General features: G+C 41.0%; 1 protein-coding gene across 1 annotated transcript; it reads left to right on the forward strand.

The window, feature by feature from the left end:
• The first annotated feature begins 105 nt into the window (after window positions 1–105).
• Window positions 106–27,367, forward strand: LOC131428854 (uncharacterized). Its single transcript, XM_058592913.1, has 4 exons — window positions 106–210; window positions 22,097–25,251; window positions 26,261–26,322; window positions 26,427–27,367. Exons 1-4 carry the CDS (start codon window positions 106–108, stop codon window positions 27,365–27,367), a joined length of 4,263 nt encoding a protein of 1,420 aa, XP_058448896.1.

A 27,367-nucleotide genomic window follows, 5' to 3' on the forward strand; every position in this document is an offset into this window, starting at 1 on the left:
ATACCACGACAAAACCCAAGAAATTCTTTTCTCTATCCAGATAACCTAAGAACACCAACTCGCGCGGCGTCGATACGGATGATTCTGCGCTGACGGCGTTTCGATATGCCGACGCCGGAACGGGTTTACGACTGGACGTCCTTCGTAGAACGGGACAGTGACAGTGTCGGAACGCCGGACTGCTGTCAGCAACAAAAAACGTGCACACCGGTTGGTTGTGACGTGTGGCTCTGATGGGCGGAAAATGATGAACTTCGCCCTTCTGGCGATTTTGACGGAGATTGTCAGAATTTCCAAGCCAGAGCGTGGGGTCTAGAGCTTGTCGCTGGAAGAAGAACGGTGCGGCGAGCCGAAGAGCATCTAAAGTAGGGATTAAAAGCCGTCGCACGGCTGACCGACTCCGTGAGCTTATTGTCTCGTGATTGAATAGCACCATTGTAAATTACCTATCTTATAATTTCCTTTCAACGCACACGATATTTTCCCGCACTTCCTACTGCTAATAATAAACGCAACACCTAAGAACAGAACTATTACTAAATTTTAAAGACATCTCATGTTTGAATTTAGTACTTTCTAACACGCACCGCGGAACAAAAAAAAACACGCACTCTAGCCTCTTCCACGGTCTAGATGAAAATGGATTAGACCAAACCCTCAGAATGCCGAATTTCAGTCGTAGCTAACCGGAAATACGTAATTTTACCGAAGTAAGTTTCGTATTTTCGAAAACCGAACTTCTTGGACAATAGTTTTAAGATTAGTTAGCTCATTCCCTCCCGAATCTTATGCATTCAACCATCTCGCGCCAATACCCTTTTTGTGTTCAAATCGTTATCTGGCGAACATTGATAAGACTACGCGAAAGAGAACTCTTCGGAGACTGAAACCTCACCATTCGTATTTGTTTTGCAATATAGTGAGACCGATCAGTTATATAAAGAAGAGAAAAAGTTTGTATGCGCAAAGAAATGTGGATTAGCCGCCGGTGTTCATTCTTCATCTGATTAGAGAACTTTTTACACGGAAGGGAATTATTTCAAGCGGCGGCTGACTTATTTGAATAATGACAAACGTGACTGCTACATAACAGCCCCACTAATGTTACGAAAATTTGGTTGAAGGAGTGAAACCAAACTTCGTACTCGTGATTGGAAAACAACAATAATTTCGAACCCTACTGGTAGAGAAAGTGCTCTGAAGGCATACCGAAAAAGAGCTTTGAAGACTTAGACTTATTCACTATTACGATTAAGAAGTTAACCTATTACCTACAATAAATGGGACATCTTCAACGTTTCGTCCACTACTCTGTTGGCAGTTCACCCTCAATCACACTATTACACATAAACCTCAAATTATAGCATTGTATCTAAAATAATACAATTTTAGATCAAGCCGATTTCCCCTACAACACACCTGATAGTCAACCATAACATAACTTTAACAGGTTTGTTAGATCTCCGGACTACTCCAATCATAAGTTGGAAAGGTATCCTTCTTCTAACTTACCACATTGCTTTATCTTCGAGAGAACCCCAGAACATTTACTGGACAACACTCTCTAAACGACAACAAAATATCCCATAAACGTACCCCAGACAGTAACTCTAACACCGAAATGCATCGGTCAATGAGAAATCTGCCAAATTATCTCCCAACGAAATTTCTATTGTTTTAGCATGGTTTCTTCACCGAGATATATTTCGGTCACATGAACACACATACTGAGCCAACATAAACATTAACCATTGCTCTATGCACCCACTTTACATTATGTTTCTAACACTGAATCTGTTTCGGCCAAAATGAAACATAAAGAGAGCATAATAATACCTTGCCATAAAAAAAACTTCAAACATTATACACAATGAACCACCAACCTAGCCACGAAACGAAACGTCAAAACAATATAAACAGTTTAATTGAAGTGGAGTGTGGTGTTGTGTTAAAAAGAATTAAATTCCTTAAATTCTACAGGTAAGTTATCTGAAATAGGTATATAAATCACCCGAAACGGTAGATTTAGCAGACGAAAATGAATGATTTTTTGTCTTTGGTTTACTAATAGGAAGCCATATGAGGATACACACAAGGAGCCAACATCGCCCCCGGGAGGTTACTAGAACGTAGATGGTTTTGAAGAAACCTTTGGATACCGACAATGAGAGTTTTACTCCAACAACAGGTAAGTGTTTGAACAGAATCTAATAGGATTATTTGATTTTCAGGAGCAACCGGACATGGAGGAAGAAATGGTCACGAGAAATTCAGTGCTACAGTGACCCAACGATTATTAGACCGTCCCTATATAAATAGTGTTGGATTTAAACACTATCGATCACAGTAAATAGGGTAACAGAGGTATTTTGGCCCACTTTAGGATTGATTTTATTTTGGCCCACTTAGTACTAATATCCAATAAATGTTGTGATATCTTTTAAAAACCCTTCCGCAATAGGTAATTTAATATTATAGGCATCAAATTGATGCAACATGGGTTACTTAACATGGATAAAATCCGATAAAATCGATAAAGTTTGTTAGGTGGGCCAAAATATATGAAGTGACCAAAATACCTCTGTTACCCTATTTAGTAATTTAGTATTTAGACAGAATAAATTACAACAAAATACATAAATCTCTGTACTAAATAAGTTTTATGCAGAACAATATATATGCACACAAAACATGTGTAAAGAAGAGAATGAAAAATAAAAAATCACGAGCATGCAAAAGAAAAAAAATTATATACATGCCGAAAAAATAGCATATAAAATAATAAAAATATGCAATATAATGAAAAAAATTTTAGCATAAAAAATAAATATGCAATATGAAAAAAATTGAAGCAGCATGCCAAAAAAAATCATGCGTATCCTATTATAAATAATTGTGCAAAATTTATATATATAAATAAAATAGAAAAAAATAAAATAAATAACATAAATATCTAGTTCTAAGTACGCCCAAACCTCCATTTACGTACTTTATATATGTATATTTGTATTCTTATACGTACGCATGTGAGCAAGGATTTTTATTTCTTAATAACAGTTCGGCTGAAAAGTTCGTATCGTTTAATAGAAACACACATTTTTTTTCCAAAATTCGTTTTTATTATTCAACATAATTGCCATCAGAGGCGATACAGCGATTATAGCGATCTTCCAACTTTTCGATACTATTTTTGTAATACGATTTGTCCTTTGCCTCAAGATAGGCCTCAGTTTCAGCGATTACCTTTTCATTGCTTCTAAATTTTTTACCAGCAAGCATTCTCTTGAGGTCTGAGAACAGGAAAAAGTCACTGGGGGCCAAATCTGGAGAATACGGTGGATGAGGGAGCAATTCGTTCAATTTCAGCATGGTTCTCATCGACTTGTGACACGGTGCATTGTCTTGATGAAACAAAACTTTTTTCTTCTTCAAATGAGGCCGTTTTTTGAAATTTCGGCCTTCAAACGCTCTAATAACGCTATATAATAGTCACTGTTGATGGTTTTTCCCTATTCAAGGTAGTCGATGAAAATTATACCATGCGAATCCCAAAATACAGACGCCATAACCTTACCGGCCGATTGTTGAGTTTTTCCACGCTTTGGGTTCGGTTCATCGCGTGCAGTCCACTCAGCTGACTGTCGATTGGACTCCGGAGTGAAGTGATGGAGCCATGTTTCGTCCATTGTTATATATCGACGAAAAAAATCGGTTTTATTTCGATATAACAGCTCCAAACACTGCTCAGAATCATCAATTCGTTGTTGTTTTTGATCGATTGTGAGCTCACGCGGCACCCATTTTGCACAAAGCTTTCTCATATCCAAATATTCGTGAATAATATGTCCAACACGTTCCTTTGATATCTTTAGGGTGTCAGCTATCTCGATCAACTTCACTTTACGGTCATTGAAAATCATTTTGTGGATTTTTTCACGTTTTCATCGGTAACAGCCTCTTTTGGACGTCCACTGCGTTCATCGTCTTCGGTGCTCATATGACCAGTACGAAATTTTGCAAACCACTTACGAATTGTTGCTTCGCCCGGTGCAGAGTCTGGATAACACTCATCAAGCCATTTTTTGGTATCGGCGGCACTTTTTTTCGTCAAAAAGTAGTGTTTCATCAACACACGAAATTCCTTTTTTCCATTTTTTTTCACAATAACAAAAGTAGCTTCACTCAAAATGCAATATCTCACAAACTAATAATCAGACAGCTGTCAAATTTATACACGTATCTTTTGAAGGTTGGTACTAACTGAAAATGGTATGGATTTAATTCTAGTGACGCCCTCTCATAGAAACGATACGAACTTTTCAGCCGATCTGTTATATATAAATATTGGTGAAGTAAACGCGATCATTTATATGTATAAATATATACACATATATGCAGACGGGTGAGTGTGTAAGCATACATACATACATACATATATAAGGTTCGTAAATGGAGGTTTGTGTGTAGCAGGCTATATCTAATAAATTACAGAGCTAGGTACTAACTTAGAATTAAAACTCGATGTAGTGTAAACATACTAACAATATTTACACCGAAAGGAAAAATATTTACAATTTTCGGGGTGATTGTGAATAGCACAACACCTCTTCTATCTCGCTCTCGGGGAATAATACCGAACTAATCCCAACAGACAGTCCCACCTGTCCTCAAACTTTCCCACGGATTTCTTCCGGAATACGAAAGCTTCCCTTATCATTAGTTGTTACTGCCAGCTCGATTGATTTGTGGTTGCTCGTCATCGACCTTGTGAAGGTCATCCGAGTCTTATACGGTCATCATTCAAGCATCCCCGATCTTGAACTCTCGCTAAGCTTCTCATTGCTGGTACTCCTCTTCAACGCCTCATTGGCTCGGAGTTTCTGGTATTAATACCTCATCGTTTCGGCTAACGCCAAGAACTCGCTCTGCTTTCTGGTCGAGGGGATAGGCTATACGCGCAATAACAACTAACAAGAAGGGTTGATTTATCATTTATCAACCACACGTCCCCAGTAAATGAATGTTGTTGTGGGGTACACGTCAAATGGTTGGACGCATGTTAGGCAACCAGAGCTTGCGCATCTTGGTGCATTTGTCTGTACTCACTAAGTGAGAGATACATAGCTCGCAAAACATGGGTTTCGTACATCGTTAGATGTATTGTTGCCTCACTAAAGGGTACATAGTGAGTATAGTTGCCTCACTAAAGGGTACATAGTACATATTGTTGCCTCACTATAAAACAAAATCAAAAAAATATATACATTAAGGAGGAGAGACTGGGTGAACTGGGTATTCTCATATGGAAACAAAAATACCCAAGGGCTTCCCTATAATATCTAGCGTGATCTGCACACTGCGTAAATACATCAGAAGATCTCTCTCATTCCTTCTTTTTGTGAGTGAGTTTCGGGGACAACATTCCCGTCCGTCCGAAACAATGGCTCTTTCCCGTTACGTTGAAATAAGTTTCACGAACACAGAATATTATATCTTTATGATATTACAGGCCAATTCAGCAACTTTAGAGAATGATTGCATCAATCCCATTTGAGAGTCAAGACGCTCCCAACTTTCGTTCCTCATGTCTAAGGCTTCAGGTACTGTTTGAGACCGATTAGGGAATAACTTCCATCTTTAGGGTGAACTCTTGCATTCCGAAACTCTCATCCCCAATCTCGATCAAAGCAGTATGTCTGTTAGAATTGGCATGCAATTGATTGTCGTCAGCCTCGTGGTTAATCTTCCTATCAAAATCTAACAGAGATTTATTTTCGCAGTAACTGGTGTAAACCAGGGAGCAGGAATAACATACATTTCTTCCACAATCTTCACCTGAGTTATTGGAAATTTCTTCCTTGCTTATTACTGCAATCCCTTGATTGGCTAGGTCAACCACCGCGATGTTTATTTCTAACCCGAGTATTTGGTTTAGCAGTGGCTGTATAACTCCTAAATCATTATCAACCACCAAATCTCCTTTGGATTGATCAAGCGGTAGCTTACGTTCTCCATGTACATCTATATCTTCTGTATGGGGTAAAGAAAGTTCGCTTGTTTCCTGATTTAGCACACGACTCTCGAGATATCTGGAAACACGTTTACCTCGAGATTTTTCTAGGATCAGCTCTATGAAATCAACTAGTTCATTTCGCATTCATATTGATTTTTGATCGGAGGTTTGACATCTCTCGACACGAAGTAAGTAATGTTGGAGTCGAGAAACAATGGTTTTATCTACCTGTCGGTCTAATTTGCTTTCAAAATGTCTTACCCGTTCTAGAATACCTGGATATTCCTGATAAATAGTCAAACTAGTGGAATAATCCCGACGAACCAGTGAATACTTCAAGAACAATTTCTGTAAAAATCAATGTTTGATCTCTAAATTCCATCTTGTCTCGTCATATTTTCCCCGAATCTTCAACTCATAATTCACCTCCTCATCTACCAGATGACAAGCATTCTGAAATTCGTAAGCCCTTACCGCCAATAAATTTTTAAATATGCCTACGCTATACACTACACATAACCATCACGATTACACTAGCTACCGTACAACAAATATTTCATCTCAACAATTACAATGCTCCAGCAATTAAAAGAGTGATACTCAACTGAACTCTAGCAAATATAACATTGAATCTAACAGAATGATTATGCATCTTATCAATATATCCGAAGTATAAACCTATCTCCGAACTAAAACTAATCTCATTGATTTCCAGATAACGTGGCCCCACGTTAGGCGCCAAAATGTAGCGTGCACGACGATGCTATCAATATCAGTCTGTCTAATCGTTCCACCTATCCGAACAAAGGGTTTATGCGCCACCTCTTTCGAGGACCACTTGTCGTGCCAAGGGTGCCGCCGGTGTTCATTCTTCATCTGATTAGAGATGCTTAACTTTTTACACGGAAGGAAATTATTTAAAGCGGCGGCTTTCTTGCTTGTTTATCTCTTGAATTACTTGAAATTTGTCTGTTTTAATATAAATTTAGTTTAAATTAATTTCCAACAAAATGTCGGAATGATTTTGAAAAAACCTGTTCTGTTTGTGCTGCGGTAAAGCCCAGGTAATAAAGAAATTTTTTCTAAATTTATTTCGTTTTGTATCCATAAGTCTCCGTCTTTTACTGTCTGTACTGGGACGTATTGAAATTTTTGTTCGGTCAAGTTGATTTTATTCTGAGGTGGAAAACGTTTTTGCATTGTCAGCTCCTTTCTATCGATTTTTATCTTATGAATCTTAATCTTATGAACGTTTAAAAAAACTGTTTCATTTAATTGGTTAGTATCGTTATCTATCTCTACTTCTCCCTCGTATGTATTAGCTTGGTTTGATCTAACCGTTCTCATGGATACGTCATTATCAATAGCTGGTTTTAAAGTCTGAATTTCCCTGATGAACCGGGGTTTTGAGCATTATGTGGATTGGTCGCGTTGTGAATTTGCGGTGTCTTAGATTTGTTTTGATAATTCGGTTTTGAACTCGAACAAGGTGTTTTATTATCTAGTTTCATTCTATTAGCCGCGTTTGCATATTGTACCGTGATATTGTATGCCTTCTCGAGACTCGGATCGGTAACTTCTCACGTGCATGGACTTTATGGCTTTGGTTGAGTTTTTATAGTCGTCCATGACAACTCCGGTACTTTTATCGCTGTATCTATGGATTTGACTTTGACACCCAAAGTAACTTCCGAATAAGTCTAATGTTTTCTCGGTCCTTCAAGCCATGTTTCTTTTTTATTGTCACTGAATGCAGCTATTTTTTTATTGGGTCGGGTGTCCGGTAGTTTAAAAGCTGATCATCTGCCCTTTCGCGCATAGCACTAATTTGTTGCATTAGAACGTTTTGGTTTTCTGTGAGACTGCGGATTTGCTCCAACAGCTCGTTAGCGTTAATTTCTTGTGCCATATCTCTGTTATTATCGAAGATTTTAGCACGGTTCATAAAATATTTTCTTTAGTTGAAATCAAAAGAATTTTTTTTTCCTTCAATATGAGTTCAAGTTTACACTAAGTTTTAGCGCTTTCTTCTTATCACTCAATGTTCACTTTTGTTAATAAGTAAAAAGGTTTATTACTTACAGATTCTCATCTGGAGTTCTGGCTGTCGTCAATGCAGGTTGGTTGTAGATTGTGTGAATGGGTCCTTCCTTCTGGATTACCCAAGTTGTATGATTTCCTCTCATTAACGAATTTCTTGCCACTTATATGCCTGTTTCTTGCAACTTATATATGTCTTTCGTTGCACTTATATGCTTCTCTTCTATGAAGCTCTTATTTTCGCTAAGATCACTTCTGTAGTCGATCTTTCACGCCGGGTTGGCGGTTCAATGCATAGGACGCTGGTCTTACAAGCCAGCTGTCGTATGTTCGAGCCCCGACCTGGAGGGATTCTTAGTGTCAGTTGGATCCATAGTACTATATATATATATATATATATATATATATATATATATATATATATATATATATATATATATATATATATATATATATATATATATATATATATATATATATATATATATATATATATATATATATATATATAGTTTTTTGCCTTTCTCTATAGAAAGGTATTAGAATTGCAGGAAAAACCGACTTTCGAACGGAGCCTCGGAGACCCATAGTGTTATATACCATTCGACTCAGTTCGACGAGATCGGAAAATGTCTGTGTGTATGTGTGTGTGTGTGTGTGTATGTGTGTGTTTTTTAAATAACTATTTATTGGAATATGAGTTAAAATTAAATTATTAAGATTTAAATTGAGTGTTCAGCCACAAGTGGTGACTTTTCAGCCCTATTATATACATGATTTTTTTATTACCATGAGGACATTATTTGCTTCCGCAATTCTGAGATTTTTGTGTAGGGAAAATTCTAAACCTACTTGTATTGTGTAATGAGGAAAAGGAACTATACTATCTTACTAACTAATACAGAGAACGAATCGATTCAATTGAAGATTGCATCGATTTTTGTCGGAATTTGCTTATAATATTATGTGACATTGGTCGGTCGGTCGGTCTAACAGCTATAGGCCTGGGGTGTCCTTTGCTGTATCAAGAATCTCTACATAACTCGGTCCATGGCTGCTCGTCGCCAGCCCCTCGAGGCACGGACGCTTCTGAGATCACCCTCCACTTGATCGATCCACCTTGCTCGCTGTGCTCCTCTTCTTCTTGTACCAGTCGGATTAGATTCAAGAACCATTTTCACTGTGCTGTCGTCCGACAATCTTATGACATGCCCAGCCCATCGTAGACGTCCGATTTTAGCTGTCCATACGATAGGTGGTTCTCCTAGCAGCTGTTGCAATTCGCGATTCATACGCCGTCTCCACGTTCCGTCTTCTATCTGCACTCCGCCATAGATAGTCCTCAGTACCTTTCTTTCGAAAACACTGAGGGCGCGTTGGTCCTCTGCCAGCATAGTCCAGGTCTCGTGGCCATAGAGAACAACCGGTCTAATAAGCGTTTTGTAGATGGTCCATTTCGTGCGGTGGCGTGCTTTTCTCGATCGAAGGGTTTTGCTGAGTCCAAAGTACACACGATTCCCTGCCAAAATACGTCTCTGTATTTCTCTGCTGGTGTCATTGTCGGCGGTCACCAGTGAGCCCAAATACCACCTCGATATCGTCACCGTCTATTAATATTCGTGGTGGGAGGCGTAGTGTTTCTTCTCTAGAGCCTTTTCCTCTCATGTATTTTGTTTTCGACGCATTGATGGCCAGTCCGATACGCCTAGCTTCAGCTTTCAGTCCGATGTAGGTTTCCGACATCTTCTCAAGGTTACGTGTAACAATAGAAATATCGTCAGCGAAGCCAAAAAGTTGTACGGACTTTCGGAAGATCGTGCCACTCGTGTCGATCCTCGCTCTTCGAATCACACCTTCCAAGGCAATATAGAACAAGATACAAGAGAGTCCATCACCTTGCCGTAGCCCTCTCCGAGATTAGAAGGGACTCGATAGCGTCCCAGATACTCGGACGTAGCACATCACTCTATCCATCGTTGCTTTGACCAATCGCGTCAGTTTATCCGAGAAACCGTATTCGTGCATGATCTGCCATAGATGTTCTCGATCGATTGTGTCGTATGCCGCTTTGATTCAATGAATAGGTGATGCGTGGGTACGTTGTATTCACGACACTTCTGGAGTCCTTGTCTTATCGCGAATATGTGATCCGTAGTGGCGCGGGCTCCAGTAAATCCCGCTTGGTACGGCCCTACGAATTCCTTAGCTATTAGTGATAGACGACGCAAATGATTTGGGAGAGTACCTTGTAGGCGACGTTGAGTAATGTGATTGCGCGGTAATTGCAACAATCTAGCTTATCGCCCTTTTTGTAGACGGGACATACCACTCCATCCATCCATTCCTGCGGTAGAATCTCCTCCTCCCAAATCTTAGAAATCATCCAGTGCAGCGCTCTAGCCAGTGCCTCTCCTCCATGTTTGAGCAGCTCGCCTGGTAACTGGTCATTGCCCGCGGCTTTGTTGTTCCTCAGCTTGCCGATCTCCTCACTTATCTCCGTCAGATCAGGTGCTGGGAATCTGTCGTCGGCTGAGCGTGCACCAAGATTGATTCCTGTGTCGTTCTCTGTATCCTGTGATTCGCCATTCAGCTGCTCGTCATAGTACTGCTTCCACCTGTCGATCACCTCACGTTCGTTCGTGAGAAGGTTACCACTGGTATCTCTGCACATTTCGGCCTGTGGCGTGAAGCCTCTACGTGAGCGGTTCAACTTCTAATAGAATTTCCGTGTATCATTTGTGCGGTACAGCAGTTCCATCGCTTCGCGATCTTGGTCTTCCTGGTGGCGCTTTTTCCTCCGAAAAACCGTGTTCTGTCTGTTCCGTGCCTGCCTGTATCGTTCCTCGTTCGCTCTAGTGCGGTGTTGCAGCATCCTCGCCCTTGCTGCATTCTTCTCTTCGACCAACTGCAGACATTCGCTGTCAAACCAGTCATTTCCTCGATTCGATAACCTCGCACCTAGTACGGTTAAAGCAGTGCTACTCACGGCGGACCTTATGTTCCTCCAGCCGTCTTCAAGAGTCGCCGCGCCAAGCTGCTATGTGTAACTCATTTGTACTAAACCAGAGAAGACGCTTCAAAATCATTTTCAGAATTTTATTCTGAATCCTTTGAAGCGTTTTATTCCTGGTGGAACAACAACTTGACCAAATTGGTACTGCATGAAGCATGGCTGGTCTGAAAACTTGTTTATAAATTAACAATTTGATTTTTAGACAGAGCTTAGAATTTTTGTTTATAAGAGGATATAAACATTTAATATATTTATTACACTTTGCCTGGATTCCTTCAATGTGATCCTTGAAAGTGAGTTTTTTGTCATTTAGCTCCTTGAAAATGGGTATTTTGTCATACGTTAAACCTAAGTATTTTGCTTGATCAGACCATGTCAATTCCAAGCCATTCAATTTGAGAATGTGATTATTTTTTGGTTTATGAAAAGAAACTCTTGGCTTATGAGGAAAGATAATTAATTGCGTTTTTGCTGCATTTGGTTTAATTTTCCATTTGGACAGATAATCATTGAAAATATTTAAACTTCTTTGTAGGCGACTGCAGATCACTTTTAGATTTCTACTTGTGGCTAACAGACTTGTGTCGTCACAGTATAGCGATTTCTGACAACCAACGGGTAGATTTGGAAGATCAGAAGTGAAAATATTATACAAGGTTGGAGCTACGCTCGAACCCTGCGGAACACCTGCTCGTACGGGTAGCAATTCAGATTTACATTTCTGATAGCTAACCTGAAGAGTACGATCAGTTAAATAATTTTGAATCATTTTGATCAAATAAATAGGAAACTGGAAATCAGACATTTTTGCTATTAAACCTTTGAGCCAAACACTGTCGTATGTTTTTTTATGTCTAGAAGAGCAACTCCAGTGGATAAGCTAGAAGATTTATTTGCTTTCATCATGTTCGTTACTATGACAAGTTGATGAGTAGTTGAATGTTCATGACGAAATCCAAACTGCTCTGGCAAAAAACAAATTAAATTCTCATTCATATGAGATATCATTCCAACAAGATAATTTTTTCAAAAAGTTTACTGATAGAAGTAAGTAAGCTAATTGGTCGATAACTTGATGTTTCTATAGGAATTACGTTAGCGTTTTTTCATCTTTTTGGGAAGTAAGCTAATGAAAAACACTTGTTGAAAATTTTAACCAGGAGTCTCGAGGCAACATCGGGAAGATTTTTAATAAGAATATTAAAAATTTCATCATTACCTCAATGATGTCATCTTGTAATAACACTTGAGTTGAAATATGATAATATTTCAGTGAGACTTCATTTTCAATAGGACTCACAACGTTTGAATTAAAACTGTGGACACTATCGAACTGCTGAGCAAGTTTTTGAGCTTTTTCGCCATTTGAAAGAAGTATTTGATTTCCTTCCTTGAGAGCAGGAATTGGTTTCTTAGGTTTCTTAAGAACCTTAGAAAGTTTCCAGAAAGGTTTAGAATATGGTTTAATTTGTTCAACTTCTTTAGAGAAATTTTAATTTCCCAAAAGAGTAAATCTATGTTTAATTTCTTTTTGTAAATCCTTAACTATGTTTTTCATAGCAGGATCACGAGAACGTCGACTAACATTCTTCAACCGAATGAGCAGTTGAAGATTATCATCGATGATAGGAGAATTTAATTTAGTTTGATCTTTGGGAACTGAAAGATTTCTAGTTTCGATAATGTAATGATTCAAATTATCAATTGCTGTGTCGATGTCCGTAGAATTTTCTAAAATAGTTTCATGATCCACATGATTTTCAATGTGAGATCTGTAATCCAACCAATTAGCTCTATGATAGTTGAATATAGTTCGTTGGAAAGTCTGGGATGAAGAACTGTGAAGTAACCAGCTAAGAGTTGATTATGAAATATTTTACCATTACTATTATGTTACATGCTTAGCATTCAAGACCCCTATTAAGAAAAATTTCAGTCGATATCTTGTGAGTTTTTGCAAATCACCTTTAAAGAAATTTAATTGTTCGCCGGTGCATTGGAATGGCAAATATGCTCCATGGTAAAATTCTATGTTTAATTTACCGTAGGACAAAAATTTCTACTCCACCACCCATTCCAGTAAACCTGTCAAATCGATGAACCACATAATGTGGATTACTTTTCAATTCGACATTTGGTTTGAGAAAAGTTTCTATCACAATGGGAATATGAATTTTATGAACTTTGAGAAAATTATAAAATTCATCTTCACTCGATTTCAAAGATCGAGCATTCCAATTTAAAATATTCAAATAGTTATTTAACATCACTGTTAAATTTTAAATTCATTATAATATTATTATAATATTATTTGCAAATTGCCATTCGATTTGAAATGCTTAAAAAATGATGAAGTCGAATTCACTCGGATGATCATTTGAAAAAGTTGATCTTGTAGGTAGATCATTTTATTTTCAGTTATATCGCCTAAATCGACTTCATTTAAAGAAGCGAATAGCATTGAAGGAATATTGCCTTCAGAAGAAGATGATTTGTCCGATTTAATATTAATAAATTGTTTTCGGTAGAAAATGAACTGCAAGGCGTTCCTGTGTTTTGATTATTTACATTAGAAAAGTTTCTACCTGTCACACTAGCGTAACTGACATTAGAAGAAGATGATGACGAGGTCGATCTACCTGTCAATAAGTTGTTTTCGTTAGAAGACGAATTGGAAGGCGTACCTGTTTTTCAAATTTTTAAATTCGAAGAAATAAGTTCCTTAGAAGAATTAGGCGTAGCATTTGTAACGGTTTTTTGATTTTCAGATATTTGACTTGCTGTCTAAGCGAACGAGCGTTTCAACTTTTTTCCCTGACAGGACATTTCAAATAATTGGATTTATGATCTCCATCGCAATTTGAACATAAGAATTTATCAGTGGTTTCATTGATTGGACAAACATCTTTCAAATGCGATTTACCACAATTCAAGCACCGTATATCCATATGACAATTTTTGGTTCCATGGCCGAAGCCTTGGCAACGACGACATTGCGTTAAGTTTGCAATACGATTATGCCGTTTATTATGTTCCCAATGAATTTTAATGTGGGAAATGAAAGTTTTCAAATTGTTTACGTCACTTCGATTGAAGTGTATTAAGTAAAGTTCATGGGAAATTCCAGAGCGTGGTTTAAAAGTACCATTTGCTCGTTTTTTCATAAGTATTACTTGGGAAGGGGCAAAACTAAGCAGTTCTTTTAGTTCATTTTTGATTTCATCAGTACTTTGATCATTTGATAAGCCTTTCAAGACAGCCTTGAAGGGTCTGTCTGATTTTATATCATATTTTTTTTATTCAATATTATAATACAATTTTAAGGCACACTGCTTAAGCTCTAAGATGCCAAGGGTATTTACTAATCTTAATTACGACTATATTAAAACTAGAATAGTATCATTATGTAATGCCGGTGAATTGGATATTGCATGAGGGTCTCCCATATGGCGTTTGCAAATGTCCATGTTGGCCGCATCCTTCGGTCCGTGTGGGTCCGCGGGAAACACCCCCAGGCTACGAAGGCCCGGCGGGTGGCCCGCATGCTGGTCATCGTCTGGAGCGTAGGACCGTAGGCGGTGATGGTGATGTTACGAAGAGATGAGAAAATAAAAAAGTAAATATTGTGAAAACCGAGGTAAATAGGGGGTATGGAAACAAAATGTCTGAAAACTACAGAGATCTAATTAGTTGCCATCGAGATGGTGAAGAGACATGGAAGGGGGGAACGAAAAGTTAGTGACAAAAAAGATCTTGTTAGTTCCAATGAAGATGGTGGACAGGGACGGTGATCGAGAGAATCGGGCGGATGTTAGTGTCGAACCTGTAGGTGGAGATTATACTTTCTGAGCGAGGTATAACAGATTACACTTGGATATTAATGTGTTTGAGGTACTGGTATATAAGAAGCATATAAGAGATATCCCGACTAGCCAACACATCTCGGACCGGAACTTCAGGTGGTCTACCTCGGGCCCTTAGGGAGTCCTTTAATAAAGACCTGGCGTCACGATACTCCGTACACGTCCATACGACATGCTCGATGTCCTGATAACCGTCACCACAAGCGCAGAGACCGCTCTCCACGATTCCAATACGCCGGAGATGCGCGTTGAAGGTGTAATGGTTTGACATGAGCCGAGACATTACACGAATGAAGTCACGACTCACGTTCATCCCCCTGAACCAAGGTTTCGTCGATACCCTAGGGATAATGGAATGCAGCCATCGTCCCAGTTCGCCATTGCTCCATGAAGTTTGCCAACTTTCGAGAGTTTTCTGACGAGAGATACTGAAAAATTCATTGAAGCAGATTGGTCTTTCATAAATATCACCTTCTAATGCGCCCACCTTAGCCAATGAGTCTGCCTTTTCATTGCCTGGAATGGAACAATGCGAAGGGACCCAGACTAACGATATTAAAAAAGACCGTTCAGATAAAGTTCTCAAATGTTCCCGTATTTTCCCCAGGAAATATGGGGGATACTTTCCTGGCTTCACTGCGCGGAGAGCTTCTATTGAACTTAGACTGTCCGTGACAATGAAGTAATGGTCTTTGGGCAAGGTTTCAATGATCTCGAGGGTGTACTGAATAGCAGCTAATTCTGCGACGTAGACTGAAGCCGGATCACTGAGTTTGTACGAAGCGGTGATGTTCTGATTGAAGATTCCGAAGCCTGTGGACCTGTTGATGTTTGATCCGTCAGTGTAAAACATCTTTTCACAGTTGACTGTTCTAAATTTATTATAAAAAATATTTGGGGCCACTTGAGGGCGCACGTGGTCCGGAATTCCACGAATTTCTTCTCTCATGGATGTGTCGAAAAACACAGTAGAATTAGTAGTATCCAAGAAATGAGCACGGTTGGAAACAAACGAAGAAGGATTAATATTCTGAGCCATGTAATCAAAATACAAGGACATAAAACGGGTCTGAGAATTGAGCTCGACAAGCCTTTCGAAGTTTTCAATCACCATCGGATTTAAGATATCGCATCGGATTAGCAATCGATATGAGAGATCCCAGAATCGGTTTTTCAACGGTAAGACGCCCGCGAGCACTTCGAGACTCATCGTATGAGTCGACTGCATGCAACCTAAGGCAATACGCAAACAACGATACTGAATTCTTTCCAGTTTAATGAAATGGGTGTTCGCGGCAGATCGGAAGCAGAAGCATCCATATTCCATTACGGACAATATCGTTGTTTGGTACAGCCTGATCAGGTCTCCTGGGTTTGCACCCCACCAAGTTCCGGTTATTGTGCGAAGAAAATTGATTCTCTGCTGGCATTTTTGTTTCAGATATCTAATGTGACATCCCCAGGTGCCTTTGGAGTCGAACCAGACCCCGAGATATTTAAATGTGAAGACCTGAGCTATGGTTCCACCCCCTAGTTGAAGCTGTAGTTGTGCTGGTTCTCGCTTTCTTGAAAATACGACCAGCTCAGTTTTCTCCGTAGAGAACTCGATACCCATTTGAAGAGCCCATGTCGACAAGTTGTCGAGGGTATCTTGTAATGGTCCTTGGAGATCGGCAGCTTTGGGTCCTATAATGGACACAACGCTGTCGTCGGCAAGTTGTCTTAGCGTGCAAGATGTGTTGATACATTCATCAATGTTGTTTACGTAAAAGTTATATAAAAGGGGGCTTAAGCATGAGCCCTGAGGAAGACCCATGTAACTGAATCGTATTGTCGACAAATCACCATGTGCAAAATACATGTGTTTCTCGGACAATAGATTATGTAAAAAGGTATTCAAAACCGGCGAAAGACCATGCTGGTGCAGCTTCTTAGATAGGATATTTATAGAAACTGAATCAAAAGCCCCCTTGATATCTAGGAATACTGATGCCATTTGTTCTTTACGAGCAAATGCCATTTGAATTTCGGTTGAGAGCAACGCAAGACAATCGTTCGTTCCTTTACCCCTGCGGAAGCCGAATTGTGTATCTGAAAGTAAACCATTAGTCTCGACCCAATTGTCTAGACGGAAGAGAATCATTTTTTCGAACAACTTCCGGATACAGGAAAGCATAGCAATCGGCCGATACGAATTGTGATCGGAGGCTGGTTTCCCAGGTTTTTGAATGGCGATAACTCTCACTTGTCTCCAGTCGTGTGGAACAATATTACCCTCGAGGAGCTTGTTAAACAAATTCAGCAAGCGCCTTTTGGCAGAGTCAGGAAGATTTTTCAACAAGTTGAATTTAATTCTGTCTAGCCCCGGGGCCTTATTGTTACACGACAAGAGCGCAAGTGAGAACTCTACCATCGAAAACGGTGTTTCGTTTGTATTCGAAGTCGCGGCGCGGGATATCTTCTGTTCCGGAACAGAATCAGGACATACTTTTTTAGCGAAATCGAATATCCAGCGGTTAGAATATTCCTCGCTTTCGTTCGTTGTGTTTTGGTTGCGCATTCGTCGGGCTGTGTTCCAAAGAGTGCTCATCGATGTTTCTTTTGTTAATCCGTCAACAAACCGTCGCCAGTAACCTAGTTTCTTTGCTTTAACTAAGTTCTTCATTTGCTTATCTAGCGCTGCGTAATTTCTATAATTATCAGGTGTTCCATATTTTCTGAACTTTTTGAATGCTAAAGATCTTTCCGCATTCAGTGATGAGCACTCTTTGTCCCACCACGGGTTGGGAGGACGAATGTTAGTACTCGCGCCGGGTATACGTTTCGTCTGAGCTTGAATCGCAGTGTCGAGAATCAAGCCAGCCATAAACGTATACTCTTCCTCCGGAGGAAGTTCTTGTGTTGTTTCTAGTTTCTCAGATATCGATATTGCGTAGCATTTCCAATCAATATTTCGTGTGAGGTCATACAAAACATTGATTGTTTCCGATGGTCTTAATCCGCTGGCGATTGAAATTACGATAGGCAGATGATCGCTACCGTGGGGATCAGGGATTACCTTCCACGTGCAATCCAACCGTAGCGATGTCGAGCAGAGGGATAAGTCCAGCGCACTTGGTCTTGCTGGTGGTGCGGGAATTCGTGTCATTTCTCCCGTATTCAAGATTGTCATATTGAAGTTGTCGCAAATATCATGGATCATAGCTGATCTGTTATCATCATGAAGACAACCCCATCCCGCACCGTGAGAGTTAAAGTCTCCTAAAACTAACGTCGGTGCGGGAAGAAGTTGCATGATACTGCTGAGCCAGTGGTACCCAACTGAGGCTCTAGGGGGAATATAGATGGAAGCAATACAAAGGTCCTTGCCTTTAATTGTGACATGACATGCGACAACTTCAATACCTGATATCGAGGGGAGGTTAATTCGAAAGAAGGAATAGCACTTTTTGATCCCCAAAAGTACTCCTCCGTAGGGATTATCTCGATCCAGGCGAATAATGTTAAAATCGTGGAAGTTTAGTGATACATCAGAAGTTAACCAAGTTTCGCACAATGCAAATGCGTCACATTTCAGATTATTTACTAAGTATTTAAAAGGATCTATTTTCGGGATGATACTTCTACAGTTCCACTGTAAAACAGTGATCGAATCCTTGACCTCGTTCGAAAAATTAGCCATCGAAGGAAACGATTGCTGAGAGGAGGGGCCATTTTGCAGTCAGCTGCATCAAAAACATTTTAACTTTTGGCAGGAAAGTCATCAAAATACCTTTTAGGGGGTCAGAAATGTTGAAGACGGAAAATATAAAGTCCACAATGTCACTGAATTTTACAAGTCCAGCACTTGATGTGTTTTCTGGTTCCTTGGGGACTTTCGGGGTTTTGGGTGTCCCCGGAAGTGTTGGATATTCTTTCTCCGATATCAAGTCTCCGGAACTAGGAGCTTTTGGCTTCTTCTTTTCGTTTTTTTTACCAACACTTCCTTCTGCTGTTACTTTTGGAGGGCCTTCAAGAGATATCTTCGAACCCTTTCTAGGGAGTTTAGGAGATGATATATTTTTCCTCTTCCTAAAACTACGAGGGACAGTTGAAGATGTACCTTCTTGAGGATCGTCAGAGTCGCAATCGTCCGTAGACAAACAGGTGTAGGGGTTCTGTTCAGGTGGTGTGGCGATTTTCAGCATTTCTGCGAACGAGCGGTTTGATCGTTGCTTGAGAGATCGTTTCAAATGATCTCCACGCAATTTATACGCAGAACATGCTGTGAGGTCATGCGGGGCCGCCCCACAATAAAGACACTTTTCAATGTTTCTGTCGCAAACGCCATCCGCATGACTCTCTCCACACTTCGAGCAGCGGGGCCGATTTCCACAATGGGAAGCTGTGTGTCCTAGTTGTTGACAACTAGTGCAATTCATTACCCGTGGTACGAAAAGTCGTACAGGTAGACGAACCCTGGCCAGGAGAACGAATTTCGGCAAAGCCGAGCCGGAGAAGGTCACCCGATACGAGTCCGAGTGGGGATAAGACTTTGTCCCATCCGCGGCGATCGATACTGAATGCAAACGTTTGCAGTCCAGTATCTTGACATTCTTAAGCAAGGGATCTTTAAAACATCCGACCCCATGTTTGAGAATGTCCTCGCATGTCAGACTTGGATCCGTGATCACTCCGTCTATCTCGACTTCGCGAGCTGGTATGTAGACGCGGTAGTCCCGCGTAAAGTGATCGTTTCGAGCGATCTCATTAGCATGTTTCAGACTGGTCAACGAGACCCTGAGCTTATCGGGACGAATTTTTGAAATAGATTTCAATGTTGCATATTTCGACTCCAAGTCTTTAGATATTTTCAAAATATTAAGCGGTTTATTCTTCTCTTTGGTCCGAAAATAAACCACATAAAGGCCGGCCGAGGGTGAAGGCTCTTCGGGATACTGTTTAACCCGGTGAGTTTTACTATTTGGGGCAGATTTAAAATCTGTTTCCATTTTATCTTCGGGGGACAGGGGAGAATTTAATGGACTTGCCATAGCGCGGTTGAGGTTCCGCGCAAATTATAGGGGGAGTCAAAATATAAGACGATAAAGGGACACGAAGGGAAAAAATATTATACTTAGCTAATGATCCGTAGCAACTCGGCCGCTGAGGCCAAGCGTTAGTTACAACGACCTCCGAGAATAAATATGCACACAGCACCGGTTCACGGCACCACACTAAACGTCGATTCACTGTTCTTATTGTTTTAACACAATAGCACCCGGCACTGTCTAACGGTATTTATTGTTTATACTGTATTGATCTACCGCACAAGCTCACGACAAAAGATCTGATATTAAATGACCTTGAAACGGATTAGAATGGATTAACGCACAGCTGCTCTAATGCAAACTACCATCCGATCGATACGACGGTCACGAAAGGAATGATTTTATATCATATGAATAAAATTTATGAAGTTTCTCGGACAAATATCGGACGTTCGTAATCTTCCAATCCATCAACCAAGACTCGACATTCTTCTCTTCGTCCGATTTGAAATGAAACTTTTACTTCCGGGAGAAAAGTAGAAAGCTCAGTACGGAATGCTTTGAAGTCGGAAATCATCACCGTAACTGGAGGCATAGATTATTGTTTCTTCCCAGAACGACGGGCGTCCATTTTGGGAATTTTTGAAGAATTTTCTTCTATGTCGCTACAATCGGATTCAGGAAGAATCTCGTAATTTATTTTTATTTATTTTACATTCAGATTCTATAAGATCATAAATGTTATTAGAAAAATGTTGAATAACGAATTGTGATTTATTCCGTATTGAATTATTTTTAGCCTTAGGCTTGTTGCCCTTCCGGTTGGGCGCAGACATTTTTGAAATGAATGAAATTCGAAATTAAATTAACTATCCTAAATTAGTCTTCGATTAGACTCCTAATTTCGAAAAGTCTTGATAAAGACTGATTTTGCGGTAGTCTTAACAAAGACTGAATAGTTCGAAGAATAGTTCTTTGAATAGCTAGCCTTAAAAAAGGTTGATTATTTTCTGTTCGTGCATGCCGAAAATGTTACATCCGCGCGCCATCTGATTGTCGTCGCAGAGAGAAGATCTCAATATCTCACTCGCCATCTCACGTTCATCGATCGTCTCACCGAAACATAAGATAGGACAGCCATGATGGACAACCTGTGTTTCCGGACACACCATTATAAAAAGGGTCGCCGACCACATAAAATTCTCTTATTCGTCAGCTGATCAAGGAAGACGTCAACCCAGCGAGTGAAGTGTATAGAACAGTATGTAAGGCAGAGTGCGCGAATTTAACCCGTCACATCAAATTTAGTTAAATTAATTATAAATGTAAAAGTTAGCTAAGTTAAATATAATATAGTAGTTTTAATGCAAAAAGTGAGAGTGAAGTCAATAAAATAAGCTTTTCGGGAATTACTGCACCGGATCATCGTCGAATCTCCGAAGTCCGTCAGTCCCACGTAGAAGTGCATAAAACTGCAGCCACCGTACACTATCGTCGCTCTGTAATAAAAACCGTAAGTTCTTCTGCTGTTCTCCCTGTGCTACTCGACATTTGGTCCTTCGAACCGGATAAGCGTCGAACTCCGTTTATCCACCATCGTGACGCTCGCTGCGACGCCGTTTCGTCCGCCATTCTTGACGCTCTGTGGGACGCTGTCCGCCATTCTACTAGCTATTGATCCGGTTTAAGACGCCATCGGAGAACAATTCTTGTGTGATAAAATTTCTACTGCTTTCGCCGAATCGAGGATAGCTGCTTCAGTTTCATAAATACAAGGCATGCTAATTGCCTGTACAAGGTAATTAGGGTTTCAAATTTCACATATTGCATCGTTTGAGCTACGCGGTCTTCTGTTTTCAGAACCGGTAAATTTCTTATTTGGTGCTCGTGTCAACGCTGTCGGTAGCAACGTTTCACTCCTGATCACTTAACGGAAGAAGGCAGTTTAAACAGCATTTGAAATATTTTCGGCGAAAACTACTAGTTGTTGCTGAAATCCAGATCGCCACCAGGAGACGGTGAAGGAAATTCGTTGCATTTGCATTTATACAAGGCAATCAATTGCCTTTTAAAGGTAATTAGGGTTCCACTACATTTAACCCATTAAGTTTGTGCTGCGCGGTCTTTCGATTTGCAGATTCGTGTCACCGTGAAAATGGCTACCGATCGGCGTATTAAGGGGCTGAAACTGAGGCAGAGAAGTTTGCTGACGTCATTCAACGCCATCACGAAGTTCGTAGACGATTACGATGAAGAACATCACGCCGATGAAATACCTGTTCGCCTAGAGAGCATCATCAAGCTCTGGGCTGACTTAAATACGGTCCAAGCGGAACTGGAGTCTCTCGACGAAGCCAGTTTGGATGAGCAGCTGAAGCTACGCATGGACTATGAGTCGGCCTATTATCGCAGTAAGGGATTTCTGCTGGCAAAAAATAAAATCAATGCACAGTGCGTATCTAGTTCTGCATCAACAAGTCGTGTCCCTCCGTCGGCATCGCAGGTGCGTTTGCCCGACGTAAAACTTCCCGTTTTCAATGGAAATCTTGACAATTGGCTAAATTTTCACGATTTGTTCGTTTCGTTGGTGCATTCGTCAGTCGATCTCTCAAATATTCAAAAGTTTTATTATTTGCGTTCGTCATTGTCGAGCGATGCCTTAAAATTAATACAAACCATTCCACTGAGCGCAAACAATTATGCGGTTGCTTGGAATTTACTGATTGAACATTATCAGAACCCCACTCGTTTGAAGCAGACATATGTTGATGCTTTGTTTGAATTTCCGTCGCTTCGTAAAGAATCTGCTTCTGATTTACATTCGCTGGTAGAGAAGTTTGAAGCCAACGTCAAGGTGCTACAGCAACTAGGGGAGAAGGTCCAGTTTTGGGACATACTGCTGATTCGGATGCTGAGTGTTCGCCTCGACCCAACAACTAGAAGAGACTGGGAAGAATTTTCATCGACGAAGGATGCGATTTCGTTCCGAGACCTGACGGCATTCATTCAACGCAGAGTCACTGTGCTTCAGAGCATTCAGGGTACTACGGTAGATGTCTCCATTTCCGGTCAAGTGAAAAAACATAATCAACGACCAATCACAAGCAATAATGCTACACAGTTCAACGTTAGGAAATGCGTCGTTTGCAATGAGCATCATCCCGTCTACCAGTGTACATTGTTCTCCAAGATGAGTCTAGAGGATAAAGATAAGGAAGTTCGTCGTCATCATCTGTGTCGAAACTGTTTGCGAAGGGGCCATCAGGCGAAGGAATGCTCATCAACTAGCACTTGTCGTAGGTGTAGAGGTCGTCATCATACTCAACTTTGTACGAGTTCACCAGTTGCTAACTCAAATATGAAACCACATAACGTCAAAGATGAGAAATCCATATCCACTGATAACACCAGCATTCAACCCTCTGCACTGGTGTCAGCATCATTAGTCGAACCAGCCAGCTTCGCTTCTGCTAGTGAAGGGAGAAAGACAATTTTACTTGCTACTGCTGTGATCATCGTGGTCGACGACAATGGAAACGAGCACATGGCACGTGCGCTGTTGGACTCTGGCAGCGAATGCTGTTTCGTCACCGAGTCGTTCGCTCAGTCTATCAAAGTCAAGAGAAGGAAAATTAACCTGCCTATTGCTGGTATTGGTCAATCATCAACGCAAGCTCGTCATAAATTACTATCTACAATTCGCTCTCGCACTGGAAGGTATTCGACTAATTTGGAATTTCTAGTTCTTCCGAGGATTACCATCGATTTACCGTCAACATCAGTTGATGTCTCGTCTTGGGAGATTCCACCGAGCATACAGCTAGCCGACCCATCATTTTATAGTACCAGTTCGATAGATCTAATCCTAGGAGCGGAAATTTTCTTCGATTTATTCAAGGTTTCTGGTAGAATTCCACTCGGTGACAATCTTCCAGTACTCGTAAACTCCGTTCTTGGCTGGGTAGTGTCAGGAAGGTCCACAAGTTGTCAATCAACAACTCCTATTGTTTCGAATCTTGCTACCGTCAACGATGTTCACCATTTACTAGAGAAATTTTGGTCAATCGAAGAAGACAACGTTTCACCTTGCCATTCTGTTGAAGAAGCTGCCTGCGAAGAACATTTTCGTCGTACCGTAACCCGCAACTCAGAAGGGCGATACGTTGTTCGTCTACCACTGAAGCAAGACGTTCTAGCTACTCTCGTCGACAACCGTCGAACTGCTCTCCGTCGTTTCTATCAACTAGAATCTCGTCTGCATCGTAACTTCGATTTGCATCAACAGTATCGAGCCTTCGTCGAAGAATATCATTCCTTAGGACACATGCAGCGTGTGGACGAGAACGACACAACTCCGCCTGTATGTTATCATCTTCCGCATCATGCTGTAATACGTGAAGATAGCACTACAACTAAATTGAGAGTGGTATTTGACGCATCGTGCAAAACCCCAAACGGTCCATCACTAAATGATGCGCTTATGGTTGGACCAACCGTCCAAGAAGATCTTCGCTCAATCATCATGCGCTCTCGAACTCATCCAGTCATGTTAATAGCAGATATCAAGCAGATGTATCGCCAAGTACTGGTTGGCGAGCAGGACACCTCACTGCAGAGGATTGTCTGGCGCGTTTCCCCCGACAGTCCGATGGAAACCTACGAACTCAAGACCGTAACCTACGGTACAGCCAGCGCTCCATATCTTGCCACGCGAGTTCTTCAGCAGCTGGCCGACGACGAACACAACAATTATCCCAAGGCAGCCGAAGTTCTTCGCAAAGACTTCTACGTCGACGACCTTTTTTCGGGTGGAGGAAACATTGAAGAAACAATAGAGATTCGTAAACAACTCAACGAACTGTTATCGAAGGGTGGATTTGAACTTCGAAAATGGGCGTCCAATGAGCCAACAGTTTTAGAAGGTATTCCGCCTGAAGATCGGGCTCTACGAGAAACAGTTGACTTAGACCGAGATAAATGTATAAAAACTCTTGGCTTGCTTTGGGAACCATCAACGGATCAGTTGCGTTACAGAATCCAGCTTCCGCCATCAACGGATACAATACTCACGAAACGCATAGTTTTATCGTACATCGCTCGCTTGTTTGACCCACTTGGACTTGTTGGACCCGTCGTTGCCACCGCAAAGGTCTTCATGCAGAAACTCTGGGCATTGAAAGATAAGGACAACAAGGCTTGGGACTGGGATAACGATCTTCCACCAGCCATCAAGAATCGCTGGTACCACTATCAATCGCAACTCTCGCTACTAAATGATCTACGCATTGACAGGTGCATTCTGCTTTCTCAATATATTTCAGTTCAACTGCACTTTTTCTCTGATGCTTCAGAATACGCGTATGGGGCGTGTGTTTACGTTCGCTCTACAGATGCCTCAGGCACAGTTAAAGTTCAATTGCTGACAGCGAAATCGAAAGTGGCACCATTAAAAAAGCAAAGCATTCCGCGATTAGAACTATGCGGGGCTCTGCTATCTGCGGAATTACATCAAAGGTCAAGTCATCGCTGCAAATCAACGCCGAATCATACTTTTGGGTCGATTCTACAATCGTTTTGTGTTGGCTGAAGTCCGCTCCGTCAAAATGGACAACTTTCGTAGCAAACCGAGTCTCCAAGATACAAACCGCATCCAGAAATTGCCCTTGGAATCACGTTGCAGGTCAACAAAATCCAGCAGATCACATTTCAAGAGGCCTTGATGCAGCAAATCTTCTTCGATGTGATTTGTGGTGGCGGGGATCTCCATGGTTGCATAAGGAACAAATCGACTGGCCATCTCAACGACTCGACGACATTGACCATCCTGAAGCTCTCGCAGAAGCACGAAAGACACCAGCCGCAATAGTATCTACCCGCGTCGAGCCATCATTCATCGACCAGTTTATAGAAAACTTCTCTAATTTCCAGCGTATGATTCGAGTACTAGCATATTGTCGTCGATTTTTGCAAAACTGTCGGAGGAATTCAACGAGAGCGGCAGAAGCTGAAAAATTAACGGCAAAAGAGTACAAAGAAGCAGAAACGGCGATTATCCGACTGATTCAGCAGCAAACATTTGGTAACGAGTATGAAGCCCTTCAGCATGCGCAACCAGTGTCCTCCAAATCTCGTATACGTTGGTTTCACCCGTTCATAGATGCAGATCAACTCATTCGAATCGGTGGCAGACTTGGAAAATCAAGTCAGCAATATGACAGCAAACATCAAATTCTTCTCCCAGCATCGCATCAATTCTCAGTTTTACTCGTGCGCTACCATCACGAAAAACATCTGCACGCAGCGCCTCAACTTCTGCTCAACCTACTTCGCTTACGATATTGGATCACCGGGGGCAGAACACTTGTACGTCGAATTGTTCATCAATGCGTAGTTTGCTTCCGAGCTTGTAGAGCAATTTATGGCTGAATTACCTGCATCACGAGTAACTGCAACTCGACCATTCACAGTTACCGGCGTTGATTATTGGGGACCTATTCAGCTAAAACCACCGCATCGACGAGCTGCACCTACCAAGGCATATGTAGCAGTTTTTGTGTGTTTTGCAACGAAGGCTGTGCACCTTGAACTTGCTGGCGATTTAAGCACCGCAAAATTCATCGAAGCGCTACGTAGATTTGTCTCACGTCGTGGTTTGTGCTCAGAAATATACAGCGACAACGGTCGAAACTTTATCGGAGCAGCCAACGAACTTCGTCAACTAGTTAAAACCAAAGGGCATAATCAACAAATCGCTCAAGAATGTGCTGACAATGGAATTCAGTGGCATTTCAATCCACCAAAAGCATCGCATTTCGGTGGCCTATGGGAAGCCGCATTATCATCAGCGCAAAAACATTTCGTTCGAGTTCTTGGCACTCATACACTTGCCTACGATTCTATGGAAACACTGCTGACACAAATCGAATGCTGTCTCAACTCCAGACCGATTGTGCCAATGTCCGATGACGCAAGCGATTATGAAGTACTTACCCCAGGACATTTTTTAGTTGGCACCGCGCTCAAGGCTGTCCCGGACAATAATGTAATTGATATTCCCTTCAACCGATTACGACAATGGCAACAAACGCAAAAATTATACCAACAACTGTGGAAACGATGGCATCTTGAATATTTATCAACATTACAAACCCGTACAAAATGGTACAATCCGCCTGTGCACCTACAAGAAAATCAGTTGGTAATAATTAAGGACGAAAATGCCCCACCGATGAGCTGGAAAACTGGACGAATAATTCAACTTCATCCTGGTGACGACGGAACAACACGCGTAGTGACATTACTAACACCTACCGGTCGTTACACTCGACCTGTATCAAAAATATGTCTGCTGCCTATCTCGTCGCCACTAGAAAGAAATGAATCACTTACCTGTGCCAAATCAACCTAA

Source organism: Malaya genurostris, chromosome 2, assembly GCF_030247185.1.
Source record: "Malaya genurostris strain Urasoe2022 chromosome 2, Malgen_1.1, whole genome shotgun sequence".
Lineage (NCBI taxonomy): Eukaryota > Metazoa > Arthropoda > Insecta > Diptera > Culicidae > Malaya > Malaya genurostris.

What these genes read in the sequence shown, in the direction of transcription:
- LOC131428854 (XM_058592913.1), top strand. Translation starts at nt 106, where the DNA reads ATGCCGACGCCGGAACGGGTTTACGACTGGACGTCCTTCGTAGAACGG. An exon ending in AACAAAAAACGTGCACACCG is followed by an intron (nt 211 to 22,096) that starts GTTGGTTGTGAC and finishes TTCGATTTGCAG; the next exon opens with ATTCGTGTCACCGTGAAAAT. An exon ending in AATGATCTACGCATTGACAG is followed by an intron (nt 25,252 to 26,260) that starts GTGCATTCTGCT and finishes ATCTGCACGCAG; the next exon opens with CGCCTCAACTTCTGCTCAAC.